The sequence below is a fragment of the Psittacula echo genome (genome assembly GCF_963264785.1).
Source record: "Psittacula echo genome assembly, chromosome: 1".
NCBI lineage: Eukaryota > Metazoa > Chordata > Aves > Psittaciformes > Psittacidae > Psittacula > Psittacula echo.
Genome location: NC_137735.1, coordinates 91,115,211 through 91,140,721, shown reverse-complemented (window position 1 = coordinate 91,140,721; position 25,511 = coordinate 91,115,211). Strand labels below are relative to the sequence as shown.

At 39.8% G+C, this 25,511-nt stretch overlaps 1 protein-coding gene across 2 annotated transcripts in view; it reads left to right on the top strand.

The window, feature by feature from the left end:
• POLR3B (RNA polymerase III subunit B) overlaps nucleotides 1-25,289 on the top strand; it is a 76,576-nt gene extending 51,287 nt beyond the window's left edge. Inside the window, exons 23-28 of one of the 2 annotated variants that reach the window (XM_080625852.1) lie at nucleotides 508-650; nucleotides 11,852-11,955; nucleotides 12,814-12,980; nucleotides 15,452-15,565; nucleotides 20,252-20,425; nucleotides 24,779-25,289. In XM_080625852.1, the coding sequence (XP_080481978.1) occupies nucleotides 508-650; nucleotides 11,852-11,955; nucleotides 12,814-12,980; nucleotides 15,452-15,565; nucleotides 20,252-20,425; nucleotides 24,779-24,908 (832 nt within the window). In that variant the 3' untranslated portion in view covers nucleotides 24,909-25,289. Of the gene's footprint in view, nucleotides 1-507; nucleotides 651-11,851; nucleotides 11,956-12,813; nucleotides 12,981-15,451; nucleotides 15,566-15,980; nucleotides 16,118-20,251; nucleotides 20,426-24,778 lie in introns of those variants that run through there. The other variant, XM_080625853.1, reaches the window with a different exon arrangement.
• Nucleotides 25,290-25,511: the final 222 nt, after the last annotated feature.

Sequence of the window (25,511 nt, the reverse complement as noted above, 5' to 3'; positions counted from 1 at the left end):
TCTCTGCATCTCAGACTGCAGGGTTCATCTCTGTTGGTTCCCTGTACTGTGTTCTGCCCTTGGTTCATTTCGACACCTGCACCTGATGCATAGTTTCAGTCAGGATATTATACCATGATTTTGTTCTTAAATACTGATGATATGTTCCTTGAACTCCCTTGTCAGCGGTAAGTCTGTGTTTGGCTTTTGCTTGTTTAACTGAGGATCCAGACATTTGCAATATACTAGGAAGCTTTTTTCCATCTAGAAGAGCCCACATGGCAAGAAAATACACTTTGTTCTTTGCATGTTCAGATTAATTCTCCCTTTGTTTCTGTTGTATCTCTTAAGCCTTTTACAGAAACATACTGTACTCTGGAACTTATATAATCTTTGTTTCATTAGCTTCCAAAATCTAACTTCCATGAAGACTACAGTTTGGCCAGAAGCTTCCAAAACACAGATACTTGATTGTAACTTATGTTTGGTTCATAGATGTAAAACTTGTCTTCTTTCTTATTGTACTAGCTACAAAGGTGCAACTGATTCTTATATTGAAAAAGTAATGATTTCATCAAATGCAGAGGATGCTTTCTTGATCAAAATGCTATTGAGGCAAACTAGACGTCCAGAAATTGGAGATAAATTTAGCAGTCGTCATGGGCAGAAAGGTAAGCTATACATTTAATAAAAATAAATGCGTGTTGGATATGCCTGCTATACATGCGTAATATCAACATGCATCTTTCCATTGATCAGTTCAGATCTTTTATGAACGCAGTAGTAGAAGACCATATCCCTTTTTTTTGTTAAGTTCATCTAATTTAGCAATGATGTTTCTGGAACCAAGGAAAGGAATTGGTACACAACTCTCTGACTTATCAATCTGGAAAATGCAGTAGTTGCCCATTTTAAGCAAGATCAGGCTTTTGAGGTTTGGTTGTTGGTTTTGTTGTCTTTTTTTCCCCCAAGTGTGAATTTGGGTTTAGGTGATAGGTTTGTCAATGGGCTATCAAGAAAGATTGGAGGAAGGAGTGAAAGGGCTTATTTTGAATGGACAGAAAAGACCAGAGATAGAGTGGGATGTCTGCAAGTCATCTGCACAGACATATTTCTTTAAAGATGAGACTGCAGATAGATGGCTCAGAGCTGTGGTGTAAGAGGGAAGCAAATCAGGAATCGACTATGAGTGCACCAGCAGAGACAGGAAAAAGGGGAAAATGCTTTTAAAAATACACCTGGGACATGATTTGGGGCACCTCTGGATCTTCAAAGTGAGAACTGAAAATGGGTAACTACTAGGAAGCTTCTTGGTGGCAGGTAGCCCTCTAGTGTTAATAGTAAGATGAAAATCAGAAGCCTGTTTCTGTATCTGTTGAAAAAAGCAGTGAATTCCCTTTGACCTTGATGGCAAAAAAACATGACTTATACCATGCTGTCTGGATCTTGAAGGACTGGGAGGTGTGGGAAGGGTGTTAAGGAAGAAGTGACTGAAAACAGTCTGACTGCGACTTAAAAGTGTTTTGATCCCATTGGTCTCAATGGGGGGCAGGTTGAGACATCTTTTCGTCTATCTGTACACTTGGAAAATACAGGTTCTGCCTCACTTTGTGCTGTGCTAAGCCTATTACCTGTATGTTACAATCTTACAACATTTTTAGGTATTACTTTTTGGTGTGAGAACATTGCTCAGTCTCTTTAATATGTGGTAAGGAAGCAAAAAGATTGATGTTACCAAATCCTTTCCATTGCAGCACTTGCACTGCTTTTCTGTTGCTGGGCAAATGTGATACTGTTTCAATAATTACTGAAGCAAAAGAATTCTTACTTCCTTGCTTTGATTTCTGAGGAACTGGAAGCAGAGCATTGAGTGTAAAGCATACCAGCCTTTTAACATCTGGTAACACAAGTACCTGCTAGGTCTCTGTGGAGACCAGAGAGAGAACTGAGGAAATAACAGAGGACACTGTTTAGATTTGAAACACTAATATTTAAAACTAGTTGTAGTCAATTAATTTTGCGGTAATACAACAAATTACAATACTAGCTAAGAGGTGTCTTGTAAACAAACTGGCCTTTTGTGGGCAGCATTCTCTTTGTCAGAAGACACATGGAAGAAAGAATGCTTTTTGTTATGAGGGGCTTCCAAAAGCATCCCTTTCAGCAGTTTCTGACATGGTTCCAACTCTAGTCTCAGTATCATGTTGGGTTTGACCTTGTGCTAGTTCACATCCTGTATTCTTGGAGTGGACCAGAGAACTCTGTAGGCAGATATGCCCTGGAGTGAGTCAGCAGAGAGCTGGTACTTGCACAACGTCCTTATGTAGATATCAGCCAGTGAAAACAGATGAAACTACAACAGATGTCACCAGAACACAGGCAGTATCCAGCTTTAAAGCTCTCTTACATGAAGCTTAAACAGAATCATCTTCAGCATATTCAGTGCCTGTGTGACTGGAAGAGGTATGAAAAGTGGTTGCTTCCAGATGGACCCAAGGGACAAGTAAAAAATAATTTTTGTAATGCTCCATGCCACTGTTTACTTCTTTACTCACATGTGTAGCCTGAAGTCAAACTTGAGGTCCTTTATGACTTTCTGGGACTATGGGAATATATCACCAGTGGCAATCAGGTGGCCAGGTGTAACCAAAGTGAAAGACCACATCACTGTCATGAGATGCAGACAATAGCGATTCTCATTTCTTTAGTCTCCAGGTTTGGTGATCAGGACATCCAGCTAGAGCAAGCCATCAGTCAAAAGAGGTGAAATGGGTACAAAAAGCAGTAGTTGATCATAATGTCAGCTATTACCAGATGTTGCCTCAAGTTTGCATGGTTTCTGTAGAGTACAGTCAATGCAGGCTTTCTCAGTACACTCAGCTCTCCCCAAGATCACTCTTCACAGTGTCTTTCCATAAACCCATAGAACCCGTTCTTGAAAAGAAGTGAAAGAAGTTCTTCCGTTGATTCTGCTGTCATTAAGAAACAGAAACTCTTCTGGTAAGCTCTGAAACATTTTTCCTGATGTCTTTTGATCTAAAAATAGGAAGTGATTTTCACAGGGTCCCTGAGTGATTTGGAAACAAGTACCTGTTGAAGGCTTCAAAAAGGTAAAGAAGCAGCAGTACATTCTTGACCTTTCTTTTAAAATCCAGTCTAGTTCTTGCCCTACAGCCACATAGGGTGGTATCAGTGAGAGGGAAGATCATTAGCTTCAGAGGCAAACAGAGTTGAGCAGTTGGAATGCTTCAACTGCTTCATTGCTTCCTTCTCTCCAGGAAGATTCTCCTTCAGGAAGGTTTCATGTAGAGTCTCTTTCATATGATTTTTTAATCTCATACACGATGAAGATATGCAGTACTTTTAAGCCTATGACTGCTTTTAGAGCAAAGCCCATTTCTTCCTATATTTTGAGCTTTGTGTAATTAGCCGTTTCTCCTCATAGATGGCATGTGGTGTTTTAGCTGCAAGTTATTATATAACAATATGATCACCACTTTGCAGGACATTTTCCGACTAGAATTAAAAAAACCCCTCAGACCTACAAATTGTAATAAAGAAGCTGCTTGGTTAATCATGATAAATATTTATGGACATTTGCATGAGATATTTAAGCAGGTAAGATTTTTCTCTGTGTTTGGGCTATTGATGTGCACCTATTGAAATAGTTGAACAGGTCTTAAATGGAACTGATTTTCATGCCTGTTCAAAAATTAAGAAAAGGGGCCTCCACAAATCTAGAACCTAGCAGAGGGGAAAAGGTGGAAGTGAAAGAATGGCGGAAGAAAGGACAGTTTTATCAGGCAGGCTACATTACGGCTTTAGGGAATAGAGGGCCTTCTATAACACTGAATGCAGATAAAGCATCTCACTGTCCATAGCAAGCTCATTTTAGAGGCCTTGATGGACAGACATCTCATGAGTACTTTTGCTACTCATCAAATCCTGATACTCACGGTCAAATGCAGAAACAACTAATGTGCACTCTGCTGGAATCTGGGGGTATTTTCTTCAATATCCCCAAAGCTATAAAGAGTAATTCTTTCCCCCCAGAAGTAAAATACCTTTGGAAATCCCATGGCAATGAAAAACAACAACCTAAATGCTGTAGGGAGCTTGAGGGTGCCCATAATAATGCTTTGCATTTCATCAGGTTAGAATGACTGATCCCCCAGGTATTTCTACTTTAGACCTATAATAATAACAAGCCAGAATATCAGAATAACAAATGTCCCTTTCAGCTTGGTTTTGGAGGTAGAGAGTTGGGGTTGTTCAGCCTGGCGAAGAGAAGGCTCCAGTGAGATCCTAGAACAACCTTCCAGTACCTGAAGGGGACCTAGAAGAAACCTAGAGAGGGACATTTTTCAAGGGCATGTAGTGACAGGACAAAGGGGAATGGCTTTACACTGACAGAGGGGAGATTTAGAACAGATAGTAGGAAGTTCTTTACTGTGAGGGTGGTGAGACACTGGCACAGGTTGCCCAGAAAAGCTGTGGCTGCCCGATCCCTGGCAGTGTTCAAGGCCAGGTTGGACAGGGCTTGGAGCAACCTGGTCTAGTGGAAGGTGTTCCTGGCTGTGGCAGGGGATTGGAACTGGATAAGCTTTAAAGTCTCTTCTAACCCAAGTCATTCTGTGATTCTGTGATATGAGTGGGAACATTGCAACAGTTGTATTACAGACTTTACAGGCATGTGCTTGCTAGCTGTCCTGCACATTAATCTGTAGTAATCTCTTGTGATCAGGGGATGGATCATATTCTAAATTATCACACTGTACTAGGATACATGGCCCTCCTGGTAGTAAGCCTCTCAGTCTGATGGCTTGTAGTACATTGTGGGAACAGATGTTATAATAAATGGGAGAAGGGAGAAATATGCTTAGTGAAGATGCATGTGTTAGATACCGTGAAAAAAAAAAAACAACTATTGGCAAGAACAGTGGCATTCCCTGTTTTGCAACTTCAGTATACAGCAAAAAAACAGATAATCTTCGTTTACAGGCCATGATAGAACTGGAGAAAAGGCATGAAAAGGAAAGGGAAAATCTTTGCTAGCTGTTTAAAAACACAGCTGGTATCATCCTTCTCTGACGTCAAATCGGGGAAGGATCAGGCATAACAAAGGCATATAGACAATTGTGAAACAGAAATCATTATACTAACAGTTTAACCTTTTCCATTGAGAGAATTTTTAATTAGCCTGAATTTGTTCACTCATCTCTGTCTGAATGCAGGCGATTACCACTTCAAGTTTAATTTGTGTTAGCTTTAAGCGCACCATAGGGGCATTTAAAACCTATGATAAGCTTAAACTAACAAGTGCCTTGATTCAGTGAGAAGGAGGGAAAGCATATTTCTGTCTGTGTTATCAGTCTTCTCTGTGAAACATTTTTGTGTTCTAGCTGGAATGCATGAAGATGAGATTTGATTTCAGAGAATTGTAGTTTTAAGGTTAATTAAATATGTGCAAAATAAGAGATTGCACAAACCACATTTGTCAGATTTTTTCATAAGTTTTTCCATCTACGCCAGATTGATTTGTACGTGTTCCTTGGGCAGAAGTGAGAGGAGTAAGAGAATTGGAAAGTGTCTGGAATACAACAGATTAAGTCTCGCAAACCAGCTTTAGCTTTTTGTTACAGGAGAGCCTTTCATTAAATATGTAGACAGATTTTGTAGGCTTCTAATAATATAGACCTATGCCACTGCCTATGTAACTGCTGTCTTTGTGTTCTCTCACGTCAACATGGTATTGGTAAGGGGCACCACTTCTGGCCTGTCCACCACACCCTCTTTTCATGCAAATCTGTGTTTTAAGTACATTTCTACCAAAAAGCTAGCGTTTCCGTCAAGACCTGACAACAAAGGAGTATATGGGGAGAAATGAATGAGGCCATCATGTTGTGTTCTGAAATGCAAATATTTTGCTCTATTTCAGTATTCATCTTCAAACTGGATATTGCAGTAAGATCTTTGGGACTGAGACTATCTCTTTAGTCTACAAAGCCCTTAAGCTTCTACTGTCTCATAAACATCTACCTACCAGGGAGGATTTATCCTGAGCTGTAGGGCTTTGTTTTAACTATATTGCATCGTATATTTTCCAGAAGTATAAAGAAACTTCTTTTTTTTGTTAATTATTTTGGGTTTTTAATCTTACATTCTTCAAGCAAAGTCACTTTTCAAAGCACAGAAGGCTAAAGGATTGTTAAGCTAAAGAAGTTTCATCTGAGTTCCATACAAACTAAATTATTATATTTCCAGATTTCCTCTTGCTTTGCTACAAGTCACAATGAGGAAAAAGTTGGGCTCCTTTGATGTGAAAAAAAGCAATATAACACTTCTCTGAAAGAACATTTCTCAGTCTCTCATGTGAAAAAGGATTAACACCTCCAACAAAGGTCCTGTAGATCACAGAACTAAGCAGCAATACTGAACAGTATTCCTGAGGAGTGGAAAAACTGTATTTAAGCAAGAGATTGTTTGAACTGGCAAACAGAAGCTTTTTAATAGCTGAAGATCTAAGATAAAGGATTAAACCTTTCTGAAGTATCTGCACTTAAACAACTCTAAAGACAAGGAAACAAGTTTAAATTCATGAAAGATGGCCTTTGTTTTCCTAAATGAACCATGTTCCTTAGTGTCAAAACAAAATCCATTCACAGCATTGTCAGCTACATAAACTTCATGACAGTACCACTTATCTACTGAAATCTGACCTTGTTTAGTTTTAAAAATGTTTTCTAGTTTGAGAATCTGCCTTCTGCTTGCCTAACTTCATAGCTGAGAACAACTTCTCTTTTTCCTTTTAATAAGCAGTTGTACAGTACGCATAGCAGAATGTGTAAAGTAAGATGTTAGTTTTAAAAGGCTACTTGTGTCATTTTTCCCCCCGTTACAAGTCAGACTTAGTACTTTATCTCTAATAAAACATCAGTGGATTTATAGGAATTAAATGGTTCAAGTGGCATTAGAAAGAATTTGCTGTTACCGACTGCAGGAATGTGGGATGATTAGTAGTTATTAGGCATCAGGAAAGGTAGGAATTTCTTACCTTATTTTTATCTTCAGAAGTTGAATATGAGAAACGGAGGTGTCAGAATGCCATTAAAACTTCTCCTACCATTCTTTTCTCTTTCTTTTTAACAAACCTGCTGCTTAGCTTACTGTCTTAAGAAGAAAATCACAGCATTTTTTTACCTCGAGCAGCAAACAGGTAACCTTATGACCTTTTCAGTAAATCCTCAACTGAACCTCTGAAATTAGAGTGATTTAGCATTTTATGGCACAGAATAAAAATCTCTAATTCTGTTTCCAAATAGTGTATCCTGAACACACATTTTATTAAGCTCTTGACTCATTCAGCCATGTGTATTTTGTAAAGTTCCTATGGTTATTGTTTTACAATAGCTGCTTCCAGAAGCATTGTAAGGGTTTCAATTAATCAGCTCTTTGTGTGCTTCAGACTATGCAAATTTATCACATCAGACCATTCAGCAGCTCATGGGAAAGCAGTGTACAAACTGTATTGTCTTCTAGCACCTCCTCTCATTTAGAGTGATGTTTTTAATAAGAAAACTAATCAAGTTTACTTATGCATTATTTATCTGTTAATTTTAATTCTGTTCTTTACCTCTTATGTCAAATGGGATGTAGCAAGTGATACGATAGATCAGTGAATGATTCAATATTGAACAAAGCTTATGTGATGCAGCACTTTTTTCTTCTGGACTTGTGTTATGCTTAGTTAGCCAATGCAGTACGTAATTAGAGAGTTTTGAAGCAGATGTACATTTTTGTTTAGCCTTACAGATGTTTGCAAATCTGCTTGTCACTTGCCCATAATATAGAGCGCTGAGTTAGTTGTGTTACTAGCACAACTAATTACATGATGTAGTTTTCCTTCTCAAGAGTATTTCCAAAGTCTGGCAAATCTGGTAAATCTAAAATAGATGCCTTTCAAGTTAGTTTTAGCTCTTTTACCACCGTATCATTAGAATAAGTAAACAAGCACATTTAGTAATGCGCTTCTTTTTATCTTGCTGATAGAAACTGGTATTACCACTGCTTCTATTCACTTTGTCTCCTTTGCTCTCTAATGTCCCTCCTGCTGGTAGTAATTAGTTTTCTATATTAGGTTGTTTTGACTTATTTGATGATTTTTTTTTTCATTTGGCATGTGTGTGTATAGAAGGCATCTTACCGTAGCCCTGTGAAAAACTTTCCCATACTGTCGTGTTTTGTCCCTGCCCCCTCTCTGCCGCCCCCCTTCCCCCTCGTTGCTGAATTGTTGTTTTACAAGTCTGGATATGTTCATGTTTGTCAGCAAACTGTAAAAGCAGCCTTATAAGAGATACGCCAATTCTGGAAACCTGAATTTCTCCTGATTAGAACAAGAAAGTCTCGAAGGACAAAAGTACAGGAGTGAGGGGATTGCTATGCTCTGAGGAGATATATGGATGGTGAGATGCTGTTGGGATAGCGGGCGTGAAGATGGGGGCCATCATGCATAGTCAGAGGGCTGTCATTTATTGGCTGGCATACAATGGCATTGAAAAACACGCCTATGGCTGTTTGATACTTGCATGTTAAGCCACTGTAGGTGTCGGATTTAAGTTTATCCTAATTTAAAATGTTATCCTTGCTGTAAACTGCCACACTTATTAATTAAATATTTTTTGGAGGGCTATTTTAAAAGAATTTGTTAGCATTTTTGCTGGTTTTCCCTCTAAAGTAATGCTATGAAATTGATGTGCAAAAGTTTTTTTTTTTCTAGAATTTAGTTTGTTTTTCAATTGAAAAGAAATAAATTTAGCAAATTGCTGGTGCTTTGTTGCTCAAACATACAACCCTCTTGTTAGCCCACATTAAAAAAAAATAGAATTGTTTCTTGTATTGTCTACAGCTTTTTCTTACTGTTAATGTTTGATTCTGGTCATAGATGAAAACTCCAGAGCTATAGGTGAGAGCCGATTCAGGCCCAGTACAGTATAGCATCTAGTCTAAATTGTATTGCTAAATTTCAGCATGTAAAATTGTGAGGGGAAGGGAAGTGAGTGAAACCAAATTATTTTGTATGTCCTGTATGAATGCCGGGGATCAATTTTCATGTGATGTCTAAATCAGTAGTAATTAGGAAATCTTTATAACCTATAGTAAGCGCCACAGAGCAAAGTTACCTGTTAGAGTATGTCCTATTTATGAATATTGGGGGGGGGGGTACTTGAGCAGCTCGTTTGTGAAATGCAGCTCATGCTTGGACAGGGCAACATTCGGAACTTGAGACTCTTTTAAATCCTGCCTCTTCTTTTCTCCTTCACTATTTCCTTAGCCAGTTGCAAGTGATAATGCCACTTATATGGATTAATTCACTCGATCACTTTTTTGCAGCTGCTTGGCAGTGTAGAACTGCTGAGTTTGCCTTTTACTGCCCTGCTGCAAATCCTGGCTCAGCGATATGGGATAAAAAAGAGTAGGAAACTCGGAATTTACAGTGCAGACCTGAAAGCATTAGTCTCTTAAAGAGCTTCTGAAGGCAAATGACTGCGAAAGAAAATCAGGTTTTCATTTTAAAACTAATTGCAGTTACTTGCTTTTATAAGTAGCTTTGTCTGAAGAGTGTCTTTCAGCTTTTCTAACAGTTTTTTATGAGAAAGAATGAACTTTCTTAAAATAGAGGGGAGGAAGAAACTTCTCTCTGTCCTGTTCTCTAAGTACACATGGGCATGCTATAGATCTGTTATAAACTCAGCAGCTTTCTTAAAATACAGAAGCTGAGAATTGAGGTTTTATAGCTTTCTCTTTTTGCTTCTTTTTTCTGCCCCCCCACCCCACTGTAAAATAGAAACTTTATAAATGGCCAAGTGAGCTTCACATTGCTGGATTCTGTCTAAATATTTTGTTTTTAACTTCTAAGCTCATTATGCTGTCTTTGTGTTAACTTGTATTAAAATCTGTCAGCTATGACTGGTCTCATAACCACAGTCAGCGGACCAGAATAAGTTAATTATTTACTTGTGTCACTAGTGCTCTTCATCTAATGAAATGCACAGCTGTGTTAGATCTGCAGTTGGGTGTGTAGGTCCCATTGTTACACAAGTCAGCGGAGGGTAGAAGCCGCTATGATGGAGAGCCCTCAGTTCTTTCTGCTGTTCTGCCTTTCTGTGTCGATTTCATGGATCTTTTATCATTCACTTTCACACAAAACAAACAACACAGTGGCTGTCTGCTATGGGAACCAGCTTGGCATATAAAAGGTTTTCAGACCCTAAAGTAATTTTAAGTTAGCTAAGATTTAATTTTTGGCTTACAGGTGCCATGAAGTCCAGATGCAAGCAAATGCTTTCTTAGAAGTAAATGGGAATAAATCAAAATGTACATGCTATAGTACATACATAATAAAGTATTTATGAACACAATTTTAGGATAAAAAAGGCTGTGTGTGCAAGAGATAGTGAGTTGGCTTGGTTTTGGTTTTCTTCCTTTTCATTTTCAGCTAATGACTGCAGCTTGGAGCGCAGGGTTAGAAGGATGTTACTGATTTATCATAATAGAACAAAGAAAATTAGTTTCAAGAGGTTCAAAAACTAAATACAACGCACACACCCCCTTGCCCCAGACACTCCAATCCTTTTTTTTTTCCCTGCTCCCTTCCCCCATACTTACCATTCTCATTCTATTAACTACTGTCCCATACACCTATCCCTGTCTTGCTTGGACAGTGGAAGAGGAGCTCCCTCCTGAGCAGACGCCAATATCCCCCTGTGAACTGGCTGGTCGGGGGATGCCTTTTTAGGGATGTAAGCAGCACCTTCAGTCTTCCAGGAGCCCCCTCCGCTCCAGCACTGTTCCCAAAGCGTGCTCTGGGAGTTGCAGCAGGCTGATCTCAAATGGCTTGCAGACTTTTTGGGCTCTAAGGGCTTCTGGAAGAAATTGTCCAACTGAAACAGTAGCTTTGGTTCAAAGGAGTATGGGCTTAAGCAGCTGCATTTTAGCACCTGATTTTGAATGCTGGATCTCTTGGTCATTTATAGCTGCAGTATTTTGATCTGTAAAATGCACTATAGAAGTAGTCATAAGGGGTGGACGGAGAACTTGGGGATGTATGATAGGATATTTTAAAGAAGTTTTCATGTTACTGTTTTATCTCTACTAAAGAGTTTTAGAGTTTGGGGGGGGTTTGTTTGTTTTACATCCAATACTGATGGAGACTGAAAAAAGCTTCCAAACCTTTTAAAGGTACAGTTTGTGTTCATGGACTGACAAAATACAAGCAGTCTGTGGAGTAGATTGTACTTTGTGATTCATCGAAAGCAGTCTTTGCTTTCCTGAAAAAACAATTGTTGATTTATTTTTTTGATTTCACCTACTTATGTCCTCGTAGTCCCTGTCAAAGTCCTGCCTTGATTTGCTTTTAGTCACAGTATTTAGCAAAGATACATATGATGAACGAAATTTGAACTAATAATGATTTTGTATGTCCAAAGACAATGCTGTAAGAGACCCAATTTCTTCTTTTTTTGCTGCAGGAAATTATAGCATCAGCTTTAAAAGCAAGGTCTCCTTTAAGATGTTTCAGTCTGACTGGTCAGAAGTTTGCATCTGAAAACTGTATCTAAGGCTTTCTCCCCTAATTTGCTAACTCACAAATCAACTGGGAGCATTATGTAAGGGTATGCTAATTTTGCCAGTCCTGTCACAAGGGCTCTCTTCTAGCCTGCAGGTTGTGAGCACTGGTCATGGTAATGAATCTGGGTAAAAAGTGATCCATGAGAAAGAGAGGAGGAGGAAAACACTAAAGAAAATCTGGTGATGAGCGTCAGCCCTGCTGGTGGTTCACTGCTTGTGAATTGAAATGTTTTCTCTTCTGCAGGGGTGTGTGGACTGATTGTTCCTCAGGAAGACATGCCATTTTGCGATACAGGAATCTGTCCAGATATCATAATGAACCCTCATGGCTTCCCATCGCGTATGACGGTTAGTGGTTATGTTACGATTAAAGAGACAGTGTCCCCCGAGAGGGAAAGTGAAGTAGATCAGCCAGAAGAAACAAAGTTTGAAACACAGTTTCACTGAGCATATTATCCAGTAGGGCTGTATGCTTGCCTTGCTCCTGCGAGTGTTCAGCCTTCTGTTTTGCATGTTTTGAAACACCTGCTCTAAAAGGAGTTGGGATGTGGGCTGTTTGTGCGTCATTCACATTTTGTTCCGTATCAAACTGATAGGAAAGCAACTGAATACTTCATGTGTACCCTTTCTGTTTGAAGATGTCTTGCTCTTCTTTGTTGCGTATGCCCATTAAGATGGCTACGGCACACTATGTAGCAAAGGTTAGAGAGGAGTTTCAGTAATGGTTCTAGACCTGTGTAACTTCCTACCTTACACTCACCTCCCTGGAGCTGATGCGAGCCTTGCACTTGTGCTGCAGGGTCACACCGCTTCACAGTCTGGCCTTTATATGGGATCTCCATCAGTTACTTCATATAGCCTCTGATCTTTTTTTCTCTGTTAGCTTTTTCCCTTCTGTTTCCCCTGCTGTACTGCAGCATGTCAATCTCCTAGAGCAGAAAGCCACATTGGGTGTGTGGACAACTGGGAAAAATGGAGCTACCTCACTCTGGACCTTAAAGGTCTTCCTAGACCCTGCAATGAGTCTGGTTTTGCCCCTTCACACAGGAGTACTCCCTGTTCTTGGGCTTCTTCCATTCCTCCCATTGCATGCAGTAATCCAGGATGCCATGTCAGACTCTTTGCCTGGCTAACTTATTCCATGTCCAATCCAGATATGTGCCTGTACTTGTGAGCAGGCTATTAATTCTGCTTTTCTTTGCACAGGTAGGAAAGTTAATTGAACTCCTGGCAGGAAAGGCTGGGGTCCTCGATGGCAGATTTCACTATGGAACAGCTTTTGGAGGCAGTAAAGTTAAGGATGTGTGTGAGGATCTTATTCGCCATGGTTATAACTACCTAGGGAAGGACTACGTAACATCTGGTATCACTGGGTAAGAATCTGCTGTATAGATTTAGATGTTTCAGGGAAGCGGAGAAATACTTTTGAGACCCATCTGAAAAATCTTCTGTCCCGGAGCTAAGAACTTTCACTTATTAGCAGACAGCTCTGTGAGATGGAGGGAAAGTGCTGAATAGTCTCCTATTTTTTTCTTTCTTTTTCTTTTTTTGCCTTTGAAGTATTTTGTAGTTCTGCGTTTTAAGAATTACTGGTATTTGTGTGGCTGTAATGTGAATGGTCCTTGTAGTACATATGAAAACTTCCCAATCTGCTTGCATGACAAAAAAGGTAAAATCAGGGTTTTCTTTCTGAGAGATTGTAAGAAATTTCCGGTTTCTGTTGCCAGCAAATCATACATACATGGAATCAGATAAGCATTTTCATGTTGACTTTAATAGTACTGTAAAACATGGGTTTGGAGGCAGGTGTTTGTTCTTGGGAATATTTTGTGTGTGCTCTTTTTTCTTTTTTCCTTTTCTTTTTTTCTCCTTCTTTCAATTACACAATGATTCAGTCTGGCATAATACTCTAATCTGCAAACTTCCTGCTGTGTTGATCAGACTGGCTTCTGAGACACAGAGTTCAAAGAATATAAGATAGTTTAGGAACAGGAAAAGGCCATATGGCTTCACATGCCTGCCCTTCCAAAATGTATCTTAATCCTACCTTCCTGCTATTTTTATTATCCTCCCGGTCCCCTTCTCCTCAAGTTTAGGCCTTTTTTGTAAGTTAGGGGGCAGGGATTTAATACTTTTTATTTTAATTGCTTTTCTTACCAACTTATTCCATATGTTGTTTCTTTTTTTATTTTCAGAGACATGATTTTGTTTTCCTTACTTACTCCATATTCCATAAACTTTATGTATCCTCGTGTTTGAAAGACTTTCTGTTAACACATCATGGTAACTTTTAACAAATCTGACTAATCTTGTTTCCTAGGGAGAATAAAATCATCTAGCTCTAAAAATCCCCCCATACCCAAACTTCAACTTTGTAGTACCCTATTTAGAGACTTTGCTTTAGGATACTGACATTCTTCCAAGCAAATCATAGAATCATAGAATAGTTATGGTTGGAAAGGACCTTAAGATCATCTAGTTCTAACCCCCCTGCCATGGGCAGGGACACCCCACACTAAACCATGCCACCCAAGGCCTCATCCAACCTGGCCTTGAACACCGCCAAGGATGGAGCATTCACAACCTCCCTGGGCAACCCATTCCAGTGCCTCACCACCCTAACAGTAACGAATTTCTTCATTATATCCAATCTAAACTTCCCCTGTTTAAGTTTGAACCCGTTACCCCTTGTCCTGTCACTACAGTCCCTGATGAAGAGTCCCTCCCCAGCATCCTTGTAGGCCTCCTTCAGATACTGGAAGGCTGCTATGAGGTCTCCACGCAGCCTTCTCTTCTCCAGGCTGAACAGCCCCAACTTTCTCAGCCTGTCTTCATACGGGAGGTGCTCCAGTCCCCTGATCATCCTCGTGGCCTTCCTCTGGACTTGTTCCAACAGTTCCATGTCCTTTTTATGTTGAGGACACCAGAACTGCACACAATACTCCAAGTGAGGTCTCACAAGAGCAGAGTAGAGGGACAGGATCACCTCCTTTGACCTGCTGCTCACGCTCCTCTTGATGCAGCCCAGGATACGGTTGGCTTTCTGGGCTGCGAGCGCACACTGAAGCCGGCTCATGTTCATTTTCTCATCAACCAACACCCCCAAGTCCTTCTCCGCAGGGCTGCTCTGAATCTCTTCTCTGCCCAACCTGTAGCCGTGCCTGGGATTGCTCCGACCCAGGTGTAGGACCTTGCACTTGGCATGGTTAAACTTCATAAGGTTGGCATCAGCCCACCTCACAAGTGTGTCGAGGTCCCTCTGGATGGCATCCCTTCCCTCCGGCGTATCAACCGAACCACACAGCCTGGTGTCATCGGCAAACTCGCTGAGGGCGCACTCAATCCCACTGTCCATGTCACCAACAAAGATGTTGAACAAGACCGGTCCCAACACCAATCCCTGAGGGACACCACTCATTACCGGTCTCCAGCTGGACATCGAGCCATTGACCACAACTCTTTGCATGCGGCCATCCAGCCAGTTCTTTATCCACCGAGTGGTCCACCCATCAAATTGATGTCTCTCCAATTTAGAGACAAGGATGTTGTGTGGGACAGTGTCGAACGCTTTGCACAAGAAATTTCCCATGCTTCATCTATTTGTTATGAAATTTGAAGGTAGATTTCGTAACAATGTGGAAGTTTGCAAATTCCAAATGTCTAGTCAAGTTTTATTCTTTTCTTCATAGGCAACTTTTGGAATAACAGTGCATCATGTTCAGACTGATTGCCATGGAAGCCCAAACGCGTTTTTCTAGGACTCATGATTCCCACATTGTTTCAAATTCCTCCTATGTGCTAACTATGAGTATTGGTTTTGGGTTTTTTTTGTTTATTCTTTCAGGGAGCCTTTGGAAGCATATATCTATTTTGGCCCTGTGTATTACCAGAAACTAAAGCACATGGTGTTGGATAAAATGCATGCCAGAGCTCGAGGACCCAGAGCGGTGCTCACCAGGTATTGTTACCTAAGGCTAAACACAAAATTCTTGCTTACATTCAGAAGTGTGGCCAGCTGACTGGTGGGTATAAAATGAAGTTTGTTTACCTTTTGATGCATGACACAAATGATGCTACCTGTTAATGTGCTGTTACAGACTAAAATCTCTCACAGCAGGCTGTAGCAGGAAGTTGCTCTGAATGTCCAGGTGTGCTCTGTGTGGTCCAAAACTTAGTTTGCTTCTCAGACTTATGTTAGCAGTTGGTAAAAATACCATCACAGTTCACATTGCGGCCCTTTCCTGTCAGATTGCTCATATTGTCTATATTTGAGGAGGATTATTTTTCTTTCTTTAACATTTGTACTTTTACAAAATCGGACGTGTGTAGGAGAAAGAAATTTCTTTTAATATTTCAGTGTCCTTTGTTATCAGGTTGATACTGATGTGGTCCATGTCTTCATCTGTCAAGGCAAAGCAAATGCACTGGCCCTAGTGTAGTGGAAGCAAGCATTAGAATGATGTGCATCACTGGTATACTGCACTTTGCCTTGGAGACTCCTCCATTCACCTGGAAAACTGAATTTAGAGTTGTATGTGCTGGACCACATTTGTCATTCAATACCGTGCAGGAGAATATCACTTTCACACTAATAAATTGCGATTTGCAGAGATGCCAACAGTAAATCTCCATTTTTATTTGACCAGTTAAAGATATGAAGTTGTCTCACACTTTCCATGGAAGGAAATACCAGTGGTTGAACTGGGAGAGAAATCATGTAAAGGTTTTGTAATTCTTGGCTGAACATTTCCACCAACCACATTAAGAAAAGCAAGGGTAGCACAACCGTTATTTTCTACCACAGCTGCTTGCCTGTATGAACATAAGTGATATTCCCAAATAATGAGCTGTCTGCCCCATTTTCTGTTCTTCAGAATGTTAGTAGTGCTTAGCAGTGCTTCACATGAAAATGAAAGCTCTCTGTCTTAGCTAAACCAGTTGGTTTACTGGTGATCGTAACTTACCCAAATCCCTTGATCCGCTTTTATATTGTCTCCTCGACTTCTCAGCTGTTTAGAGATACTGAATTTAAATGAAACCTAAATCCCAAGTCAAGGGAGCGTTTACATGTAAAGATGAAGGTGGTGTGATTTCCCCCACCCCTTACTTTCTTAGAATTCTTTATTCCAGTCAGTAGCATCATAGTATGTAGCTAGGGCTCTTTATTTGTCTTTCAGGAAAGCTAGTGGATGTTCAATTTATGCTGCCTCTTGACTGTAGTCTTTTAGGAATTTTCTTTTTTCTTCTCAACTAATTAAACTTTTGTTATTTCCATCGCCTCTGCTGAGAGGCTGCTTTGCCAACTTTCATACTCACTATTGTTTTATCATCCATTGCACTTCCTGGAGAGTAGATTGCCTCTAACATTGTTTTTGCTTTTAAAAGTGATCCTGTAACAGTTTCCAACATCGATTTTGGCTGTTGTTGTCTTGAAATGCATTTTATTCTATATCTAACGTGCCGTAACTGGTAGAGCAAAGCTCTAGTTCCATCTGGAATAAGGCAGAAGACCTGAGTTTCTTGAATGGAACTGATTCTAGATACTGTTCTGATTAAAACAAGACAAAGCAGGACTCTTTGTCAGCACAGTCAAAAAACAACAGGATGTTGCCCTCTGAATTGGTATTTGTTAAATGAAATGCAATACTTTGTTTATTTTGCCATGAGTAGTTGACAATTAATTTAAAAACATAGTTCTACATACAGTGTTGCCTAGATACCCAGTCCTGCTGAATCTTTTTAATAGATAAACTGCTTTTAGTTTTCCTTACAAGAGGTCAATATAAGCTTTACCCATGCATAGTTGTTTGGATGGACATTGTCCGAGCTGCCACCTGCATGTTGTTTGAACTTATCAGATATGGCAGTTCCTATTATACTGCAAGGGTGTCCTGCGATGACACTGGTCAGGGCTCCTCTCTGCACTCTGGGTATGTGGCAGCATGGTACGCCCTCCTCCTTCAGGTGGTGTTTTTCTAGGGAATACTCCACTTCTTGAGATGGTTTTCCGTAACAGGCACAATGGCAAGATCTGCAATGCCTGCTCTTATTCATGGGGGTAGACCTATTTCCCCAGACTGGCCAGTGAAACAAGGAACAGGGCCATAAAGCTGAACCTGCTGTTCTTCCAGAAAATGCAGAATTAGTGCCAATAAATTCTTAATGTGCTTAAAAACATTGGAGTTAATTGGTTTATGCTTTTTTCTAAGAGTAGATTTAAATAGTAATACCATTTGGCTGTATTTTTTTCTTTTTATTTAATGTATCACTGTGTTTTATTTAGCATTTAAGAATTTTAAGAACTTTTTAATATGAAAAATACCTCTTTTTAATGATATTCCCAATCTTATTTTCAAGAGTCTGCTTTGTTTTCAAAATGTCATATTTAGAATAAAGAATGGAAGTAGTTGCCCAGGGCAACAGTTGCAGTGTACGTGTGTATGGCAGGAAAGGGGAAGGACAAATGAGTTCTAAACAATGTTTTAGCAGTTTAAGTAACCTTTGGTGTGAGGAGTTTTCAAACTCATGTAAGCCAGAAGACAAATCTGATAGACTTCGGGAGCATAAGGTACATTTTTGGTAGTTTAGAAAACTACTTTTTAGGGAGGAAAGATTTTGTTTGTTTTGGTTTTTTTCTTAATGAGGTCATTTTGACAGTGGGATTGAAACACTTAACGGCTGAAGATTCAATCTGGGGGAGGTGGGGTGTTTTGGGGGCTTTTCCTGGGTTTCTTTAATAGGATTTCAGCTGCCTTAGAAATCTTCATCCTGTATCTCTTGGAAGACCCGTGGCATATCAACTGCTAAACGGCTGGAGTTGACACCACATCATTTTTCAAGCAATTTTGTCCTCCTTTCGTTGGAATGGGACTTTATTTGGACTCGTTAATAGATGAGACTTGTATTTATAAAGCTATTTTGTAATTTTATACTGTGGAACAGCACCCAGTAAAAATTTGGGAAGTCGTACTATGTATGAGCTAGTGTTACAGAAGTCAGCTGGTAAAAGAAACTTGGGCACTTCTAGCGCTGCAGCAAATGCCTGTACCTTTGGAGGCCCCAACTGCATTTAAAATCTGCCTCTTGGGACTTCAGAAGAGAAACTGCATTCACCACTTTAAAACAGTGACTGAACGGTGGTGGTGCTGTCATCTGGGGAGGGCGGTCCTTGGGAGTTTAATCAGGATGTAAACAACCTCTATCCATTCTCCCAACAGTGGGAAAAATAGGAGGTTGTATGAATGAAAAGGACAATTTGAATTACAAGCAGATTAGTTTTAAGGTTCCAGTGTGGGCAGAGTAAGGGAAACTACCTCCCCCTAAAGACAAATACAACTGGCATCTGTAGAAGTTATTTTGGTCTGGAAATTTTGTTACACTTGTTACAAAGTATTATTAGATGTTGAATGCTTTTATAAATCATTTTCTTTGAGTTGCAACAAATAGACAAAAACTTGGTGTATTTAGGATGCTTAAAAATTTTGGTGGTTTGAAATAATATAAACAAAATATGCTCCAAAAGTTATGGGCTAGATCTATCACTGGGTATTCAGTGCAGGTATCATAAACAGCACATAAACACGGGGTTTCACTGAGCATGAAGCCTCATGATTGCCAATATCATTTTTTAATTCCTTCTCTTTGCTGTCATGTTTCAGGGAATATACTAAGGTGGAAATACTTCATAAAATGCATGCGATATGTTAGTGCAGTCAGGAATTAAAGATTGGTTTTGCTTCATAGTTCACACTAATATTTGCAACCTAAGTACTACAGCACTGTGTTAGTACCTGAGAGTAGAACTGGTATTGTATAATATTGCAGTATGACAAACAAGAGGTTAAAAGTTTTGACTGTGTTCAACAAAAAAACCCAAGTGGCTTAAATAGTCATAATATTTTGTATCTTTCCTTGTTACCTCAAAAACTTCAGTGTATACTTAAATGCTTTGTTAAAAGTTGCCTTTCCTCAAGAAAATGAGAGTTTGATTTGTGTTGAGGAGCTAGAAAACCAGGAATCTCTACAATACGAAAATCAATCTATTAACTGTCAGACGTGAAAAAAAATAAACTACATAGATACTAATTAAAAAAATAAAAGGTAGGATTCCAATAATGATTTAGTAATACACGTACTACTTGTTTGCTGCTTTGATTTGATATTATTCTTCCGGAGAATCTCCCAGATTCTCCAAAATCAAAATTGATTTGATTTTAAGAATTTAGTCTTTGCTGTCGTTCAGCTGAAACATCAGCTTGATGATTCATTCATTAGCTGCTGAATATTGTTTCATTTAGTTAGCTACAAACTATAATGAATGTTTTGCCAAATAAAGGGTACCAAATTGGTGTCCAGATAGTCTTGGGTATACTGGTCAGTCTCTTTTTATTCTCACTCAGCTATGTTTTATGAGGCCTGGCTCTGCAGTTGCCACTCACAGAACTGCAACATATTGCTAGTGCAGGAGCAAAGATGAATTGCTGTAACTTGAATAACACATATGTAGATCAGCAGTTTTGGTTTGTAGAACACTGTTGTTCGTTGACCCTGTGCTGTTCCTACAGTTGCAGACAGGCACTCCTACAGTTATAGATGGTATGTTCTGGAATACTTACTGCGTTTTTTTTCAAATACTCATTTAAAGGCAACCCACTGAAGGTCGATCCCGTGATGGTGGTTTACGTCTTGGAGAGATGGAACGGGATTGTTTGATAGGTTATGGAGCCAGCATGCTTTTATTGGAGAGACTAATGATTTCAAGTGATGCCTTTGAAGTGGATGTTTGTGGACAGTGTGGCTTACTGGGGTACTCTGGCTGGTAAGTTGTCTAACTGTAATGTATTTTGTACATCATGGTGTCACCTCCTCATGTTGTCCATGTGACATGTTTCATATTTTCATAAAACCCCTTGACCTCAGGTGCATAAAGCAAAGTAGTACAGATTAAATGTGCCCCTATGTAACAGAACCTTGCCCTTGGCTATAGTGCTTCTTGGTTTTAAAGTGCTCACAGACACCAGTTAACAGTCCCACACACCTTAATCAAAAGCAGTGTCAACGTTCAAAATTGGTGTTTGGAAAATTGGTGACAGGGAAGTGTTCTTTGTAATGGTTTGATTGAAAACAAGGAGCTCCTCTTCGAAGCATCAGACAAATGCAGCAATGCCATGTTGGAGCATGGGAGACAAGCAGCATTCTGGTTGGAATTTCAGCTAGCTTCTGCCCAACTGCCTTGCCCGTAAGAAACTTACCTCTAGACTAGCTAATGGTCTTGCTGTCTTACTCTTGAGTCCTAAGCCAGTACTGAGTTTATCTGCAAACAAAACGGTTTTCCAGGTAGGCGAAGCATAAAACTGGATGTCAAAACTATGTGGAGCTCACCGTGTGTTATACTATGGTCTTTGCTCTAACCGTCTTTTCTCTACGGTAATTTTGAGATGCTAGATTTAAAGTTGCCCTGTAGTGTGTTGGAAATACACCACTATTATTAGAAGATAGGGAACTTCTTTTTAATTTCTTTAGAGGTGTGAGGGAAACTATTTGCTTTTGGTTTTGTTTTAGTCAGGCAGAAAAACAGACTTGTGAGACCAATAGGAATTTATGAGATACAGCATTCTTGCAAGCAGGTGGCCTGGAATACCAAGACTAAGGGAGTTAAAAATAAATGGTGTGAGTTCAAGTTACAAGTTACTGTAATATTTATGTTGGGGGAAGATGGGGAGTTGGAAGAGGAGAAAAATTCATTTCTAAATGCCTCAAAAGAACATTGTTGGAAACTTGCCGCATCTTGGAGATCAATATCAATCTATTGGAAGAGGCAGGAAATTGGACTTTATTCACTTCAGTGCTTCGAGTGTGATTTTTCCATGATATAATGAAGTAGGAAAGTAAGGTGTGTTCTCAGTTTGTAGATGTGTAAAAGTGACAGCTACCGTTTCTGCCCTTTGCTCAGGCCTTTATTCTGAAGCATGGGGCTTCTGCCCAGAAAGAAAGCATCACATCTGTCTGCTAAGAGTAGCAGCAGCATTTCTGCTCCTTGTGGAGCCAGGGGAGAACTAAGGCCTGCTCTGTGCATCCTGTTCTGGTTGATGATTTTCAGTTCGGTGTTGTCCTATTGGCTTTTGTGCAGTATTTTTGGGAGTTCTGGAGTGTGTTTACACCGTGTGTAACAAGTGAGGCCTTTTTCTGATCCAGCTCTCTTAAAACTACTGCAATGTAAAGAACAGTTGAAGGAAGTTGTGTGAAAGGAAGGGCATGGAGTAAGTGAACCAGCCAAACACTTCTAACTGCATAAAGCACTGCCTTATATATACTCACATGCAGATGTAGCTCTATTATTTTTTTTATAAGATCTTGGCTTTCAGAGCAGTCCTTGAAGATTTTCAGAGACCACAGGAATTGAGGGTGCCTTGAAGAAAACTGGGAGTTTGAACTTAAGAAATCCTATTACATTTTATTTTTAAGGTGCTGTTAATGTTACAAACTCCGTATTTTATAACTCTTTTTAGAAGAACTGTGAAAGAAAATAGTCTCAGACAACAGAGCCAGACATTCTTACAATATGGTCCTGTGAAAAGCTGTCTGATGCATGAGAGTAATCAGTGCAAGGTAGTTACTGCTAAATGGTATGCTGTGTCTACCAGTAGCAGAAGCAAGTGGCCCTATAATGAGCATCACAGTAGAGACCAAATCACAAAGAGAAACATCCAAAGGGGCCTTTTCAGTGATTCTGGTATTAACAAGGCATTGCTTCAAGAAACCTTTTAAAAATGTACTGTTTGGTGGCTGGCATTAAAGGCGCTTGTCCTAAGGAGGATGAGCCCTGCCTCCTGGACAAAGACTGGGTGTGTTTTTCTGCAAGATAGTAACAGCAGATCGGTGCTGGGGGCTGAGCTGGTACTTTTGCAGGGGAAGAGAACTGTTGTGGCAGTGACAGAATTTGTCCGCATAAAAAATACAGTGGAAACTTACTGTGTCGTACCAGCTTTATGCAAGTTTTTCAACATTGCTGTTGTACTGGTACTTGGGGCAGGACTTCACCGAATGCAATGAGCAGAATCTGGTTCTTTCTTATGCCAAATTAAGAAGTCCTTCTGATCCCTAGAGTCTGAGCATTTTCAGATATACATGAGGAAAAACTTTGTTTCTGGTCCAGATTCAGCTTTGGCAAAGTTGCCTTTTCCTGTCCAGTTTAGTATCATTCTAGTACCAAACTGGCCTTTCAAGTACTTAAGTTTGTGATTTCTGTTAGACAGATCTTTGTGCTTACTGCATCTTAACCGAAAGGTGATCCCCATCCAAGTACAAAGCAGGCCCAGAATGGTGTAGCTTTCAGCCTGGGTGTAGTGAGCAGTCTCTGCTCCTCAGTCCCTAGTAGCTGTAGTCAGGTGCCAGACATCTGCTCATAGAGGAAAAGTTGTGCCTCATCAGACCCAGGGCTTGCAAGGCTGCTTCTGTATAGAGTGATTGCTTGCTATGTTATCATTGGAAAATGGCTTCTGCTAAGGTCACTTCCACCCACCATAAAATATACCTGTCCCTATAGATTTGGGCTGGGGAGTAGTTACAGACCTGCCACAGAGGTCTGTTCTGTTTTAGAGGCATGCTAGTTGTTAGCATTTTCCCTATGCAACAGTGTCTACAGGAGAAGCCTATTGCAGGGAAACACCTATTTCAGTCTATTACCTTTGTCCTGCCTATAGTCATATTTAGACAAGTCCAAAGCAATTTCGGGGATTAAGTGAAGCTTTATTCCTCATCATGATACACAGAAATGTAATGAAGGCTTCTGTACCATTGGTTAAAAGCTTTCTTGGTTTGAAGAAAAAATAAAATAAAGAAAAAAGAAAAATAAATAGTCCAAATATGGAGCATATGGAGGTCAAGGCAACCACAATTTTCTTGGAAAATAACCAGCTCTTTGACATGCTGTTTAAGTATGTCTGTAAAAGAGAAGTAGCAGAGTCTGAAAAAGTAACTGGAAGACTAATGCCAACTCTCATAACCAAGAACCTTGTTAACACTAACCAACCTTATTGGACCTGTCTCCAATGACTTCCACATGCTCTAGATCAAGTTCACTGGTAACAGAAACAAGTGACCAAAGTGTTGGCTTTACCATAGGTATTGACTCTCAGCCTCGTTCTGTACCAGACGCATGTAGGAATTTTGCTAATTCTTCCTTAACTGGATCTTCAGGCTGTTATGACTTTATGCCAGAAATATAAATCTGAAACACAGATGCAACAGGAGATCTTTGTCAGATCATGAGAAAGTGCTGAGTTCCAATGTGTTCCCAAAGGCCTGGCATTCTCAACTCTCCAAAACCAGAAGATGGAATATACAGGAGATTGGAAAGTGGTATTTATAAGAAAGATGTTTTGGTTTCCTTTGTGTGTACAAATTAAATAATTAAATAATTGAAGCAGTTGCCGCCACCACTGAATCTGAGTCCTGACAATGGAAAGATGGCTGAGTGACCAGCCTATATATTCCTTATATGATCAAGGTTATATCTGTATGACAAAAAATCTCTTTCCCCCAGAATTTTAAGGTCATTGTTTGACTAAAGAGTGCAAAGATTATCTGCTAAAGCAGGTTTACTGATTTCCTATCTTGACTAAGGCTTTGGCTGTTGACACAGAGAGATATAAGATGAAGAATGCCTCTTTTCTGGAGTATGACCCAATTTGAGACATTATAGGGTGAAATTGTGTATAAAGAAAACACCAAAGTGTGAACCTTCTTTCTTCCTGCTGTTTTTTGTGGCACGTATGTAAGACAGAAACTGGACCAATAGCCACAATCTCAGAAATAGCTGGCTTTGTTCACATCCTTTCCCTCATTACTCAATGCTGAATTCGCCTTGGCGAATGCGAGTGGTGAAGAAGCAGCTGTCGGTCCTGTTAGCTACTGAGCACTGTGATTCTCCTCCAAGAAAAGCGTAAGTTTAACGTGAGATTACTGTTGGCTTCAGTCAAATGGTTTAAGGGCTTAAAGTTATGACTTACTTGAGGGCTAAAATGTGTCTCAAGCACTTGGCTCTTCATAGGACTGAGCCCAGTGTTAAAATGCAGGTGGACAAAGAAACCAGTGGATAGCAGCCACTGTTGTGTTCTGCAGAGCTTCATTAATGCACCAACTCTGACCTTCTTTCTGCTTGTTTCTCTAGGTGCCACTACTGCAAATCATCATGTCATGTGTCTTCTCTGCGCATACCTTATGCCTGTAAACTCTTATTCCAAGAACTGCAGTCAATGAACATCATACCTAGGCTAAAACTAGCTAAGTACAATGAATGAACATGAGGAAGAAAATGGGGAAAAGTACTCTACAGAAACTGAAATCCAGCATGTATAACTGGAAGATTTTTTTGGTGAACAGGAGTAACTCTAAAATCTGAGTGGGTAGAAGGGAGGTGCAAGACAATGTAAGGAATCTTTCTTACAGATCCTACCTAGTTTTAAGGTGACAGGGGAGATTCTGTCAGTAGAATACACTTATGAAAGCCTTGATTAGTCTGAGTGTTCGGGATATGAGGGAATTGTGGAATAAGGCCGTGATCCAGCAAAGTAGTCGCATCACTTCAAACACCCAATGCTTAGTTTTGAAAAGTGCTTTGCTGGACTAGGGCTTGAGCTGAGCTAAACACAAATCTTATTCAGAGAGGTTAAAAATGTTTTCCAGACTCGTGTAATATGAAAGACTAATAAATGTTTTAAATAATACTGCCTGAATATGTGTTGATGGTTGTGTAAGGATGGTAAAGCCTTCTTATAATGTCTAAACTGTTTTCCTATTCCTAAAGCATTTTGTTAAGTACTGTCATGCTGAGAGAAATGAAACTACTTTCTTAAGAACCTGAAATGGGACGTTTGGACTGGGATTTCAGTATGCAGGTGCAT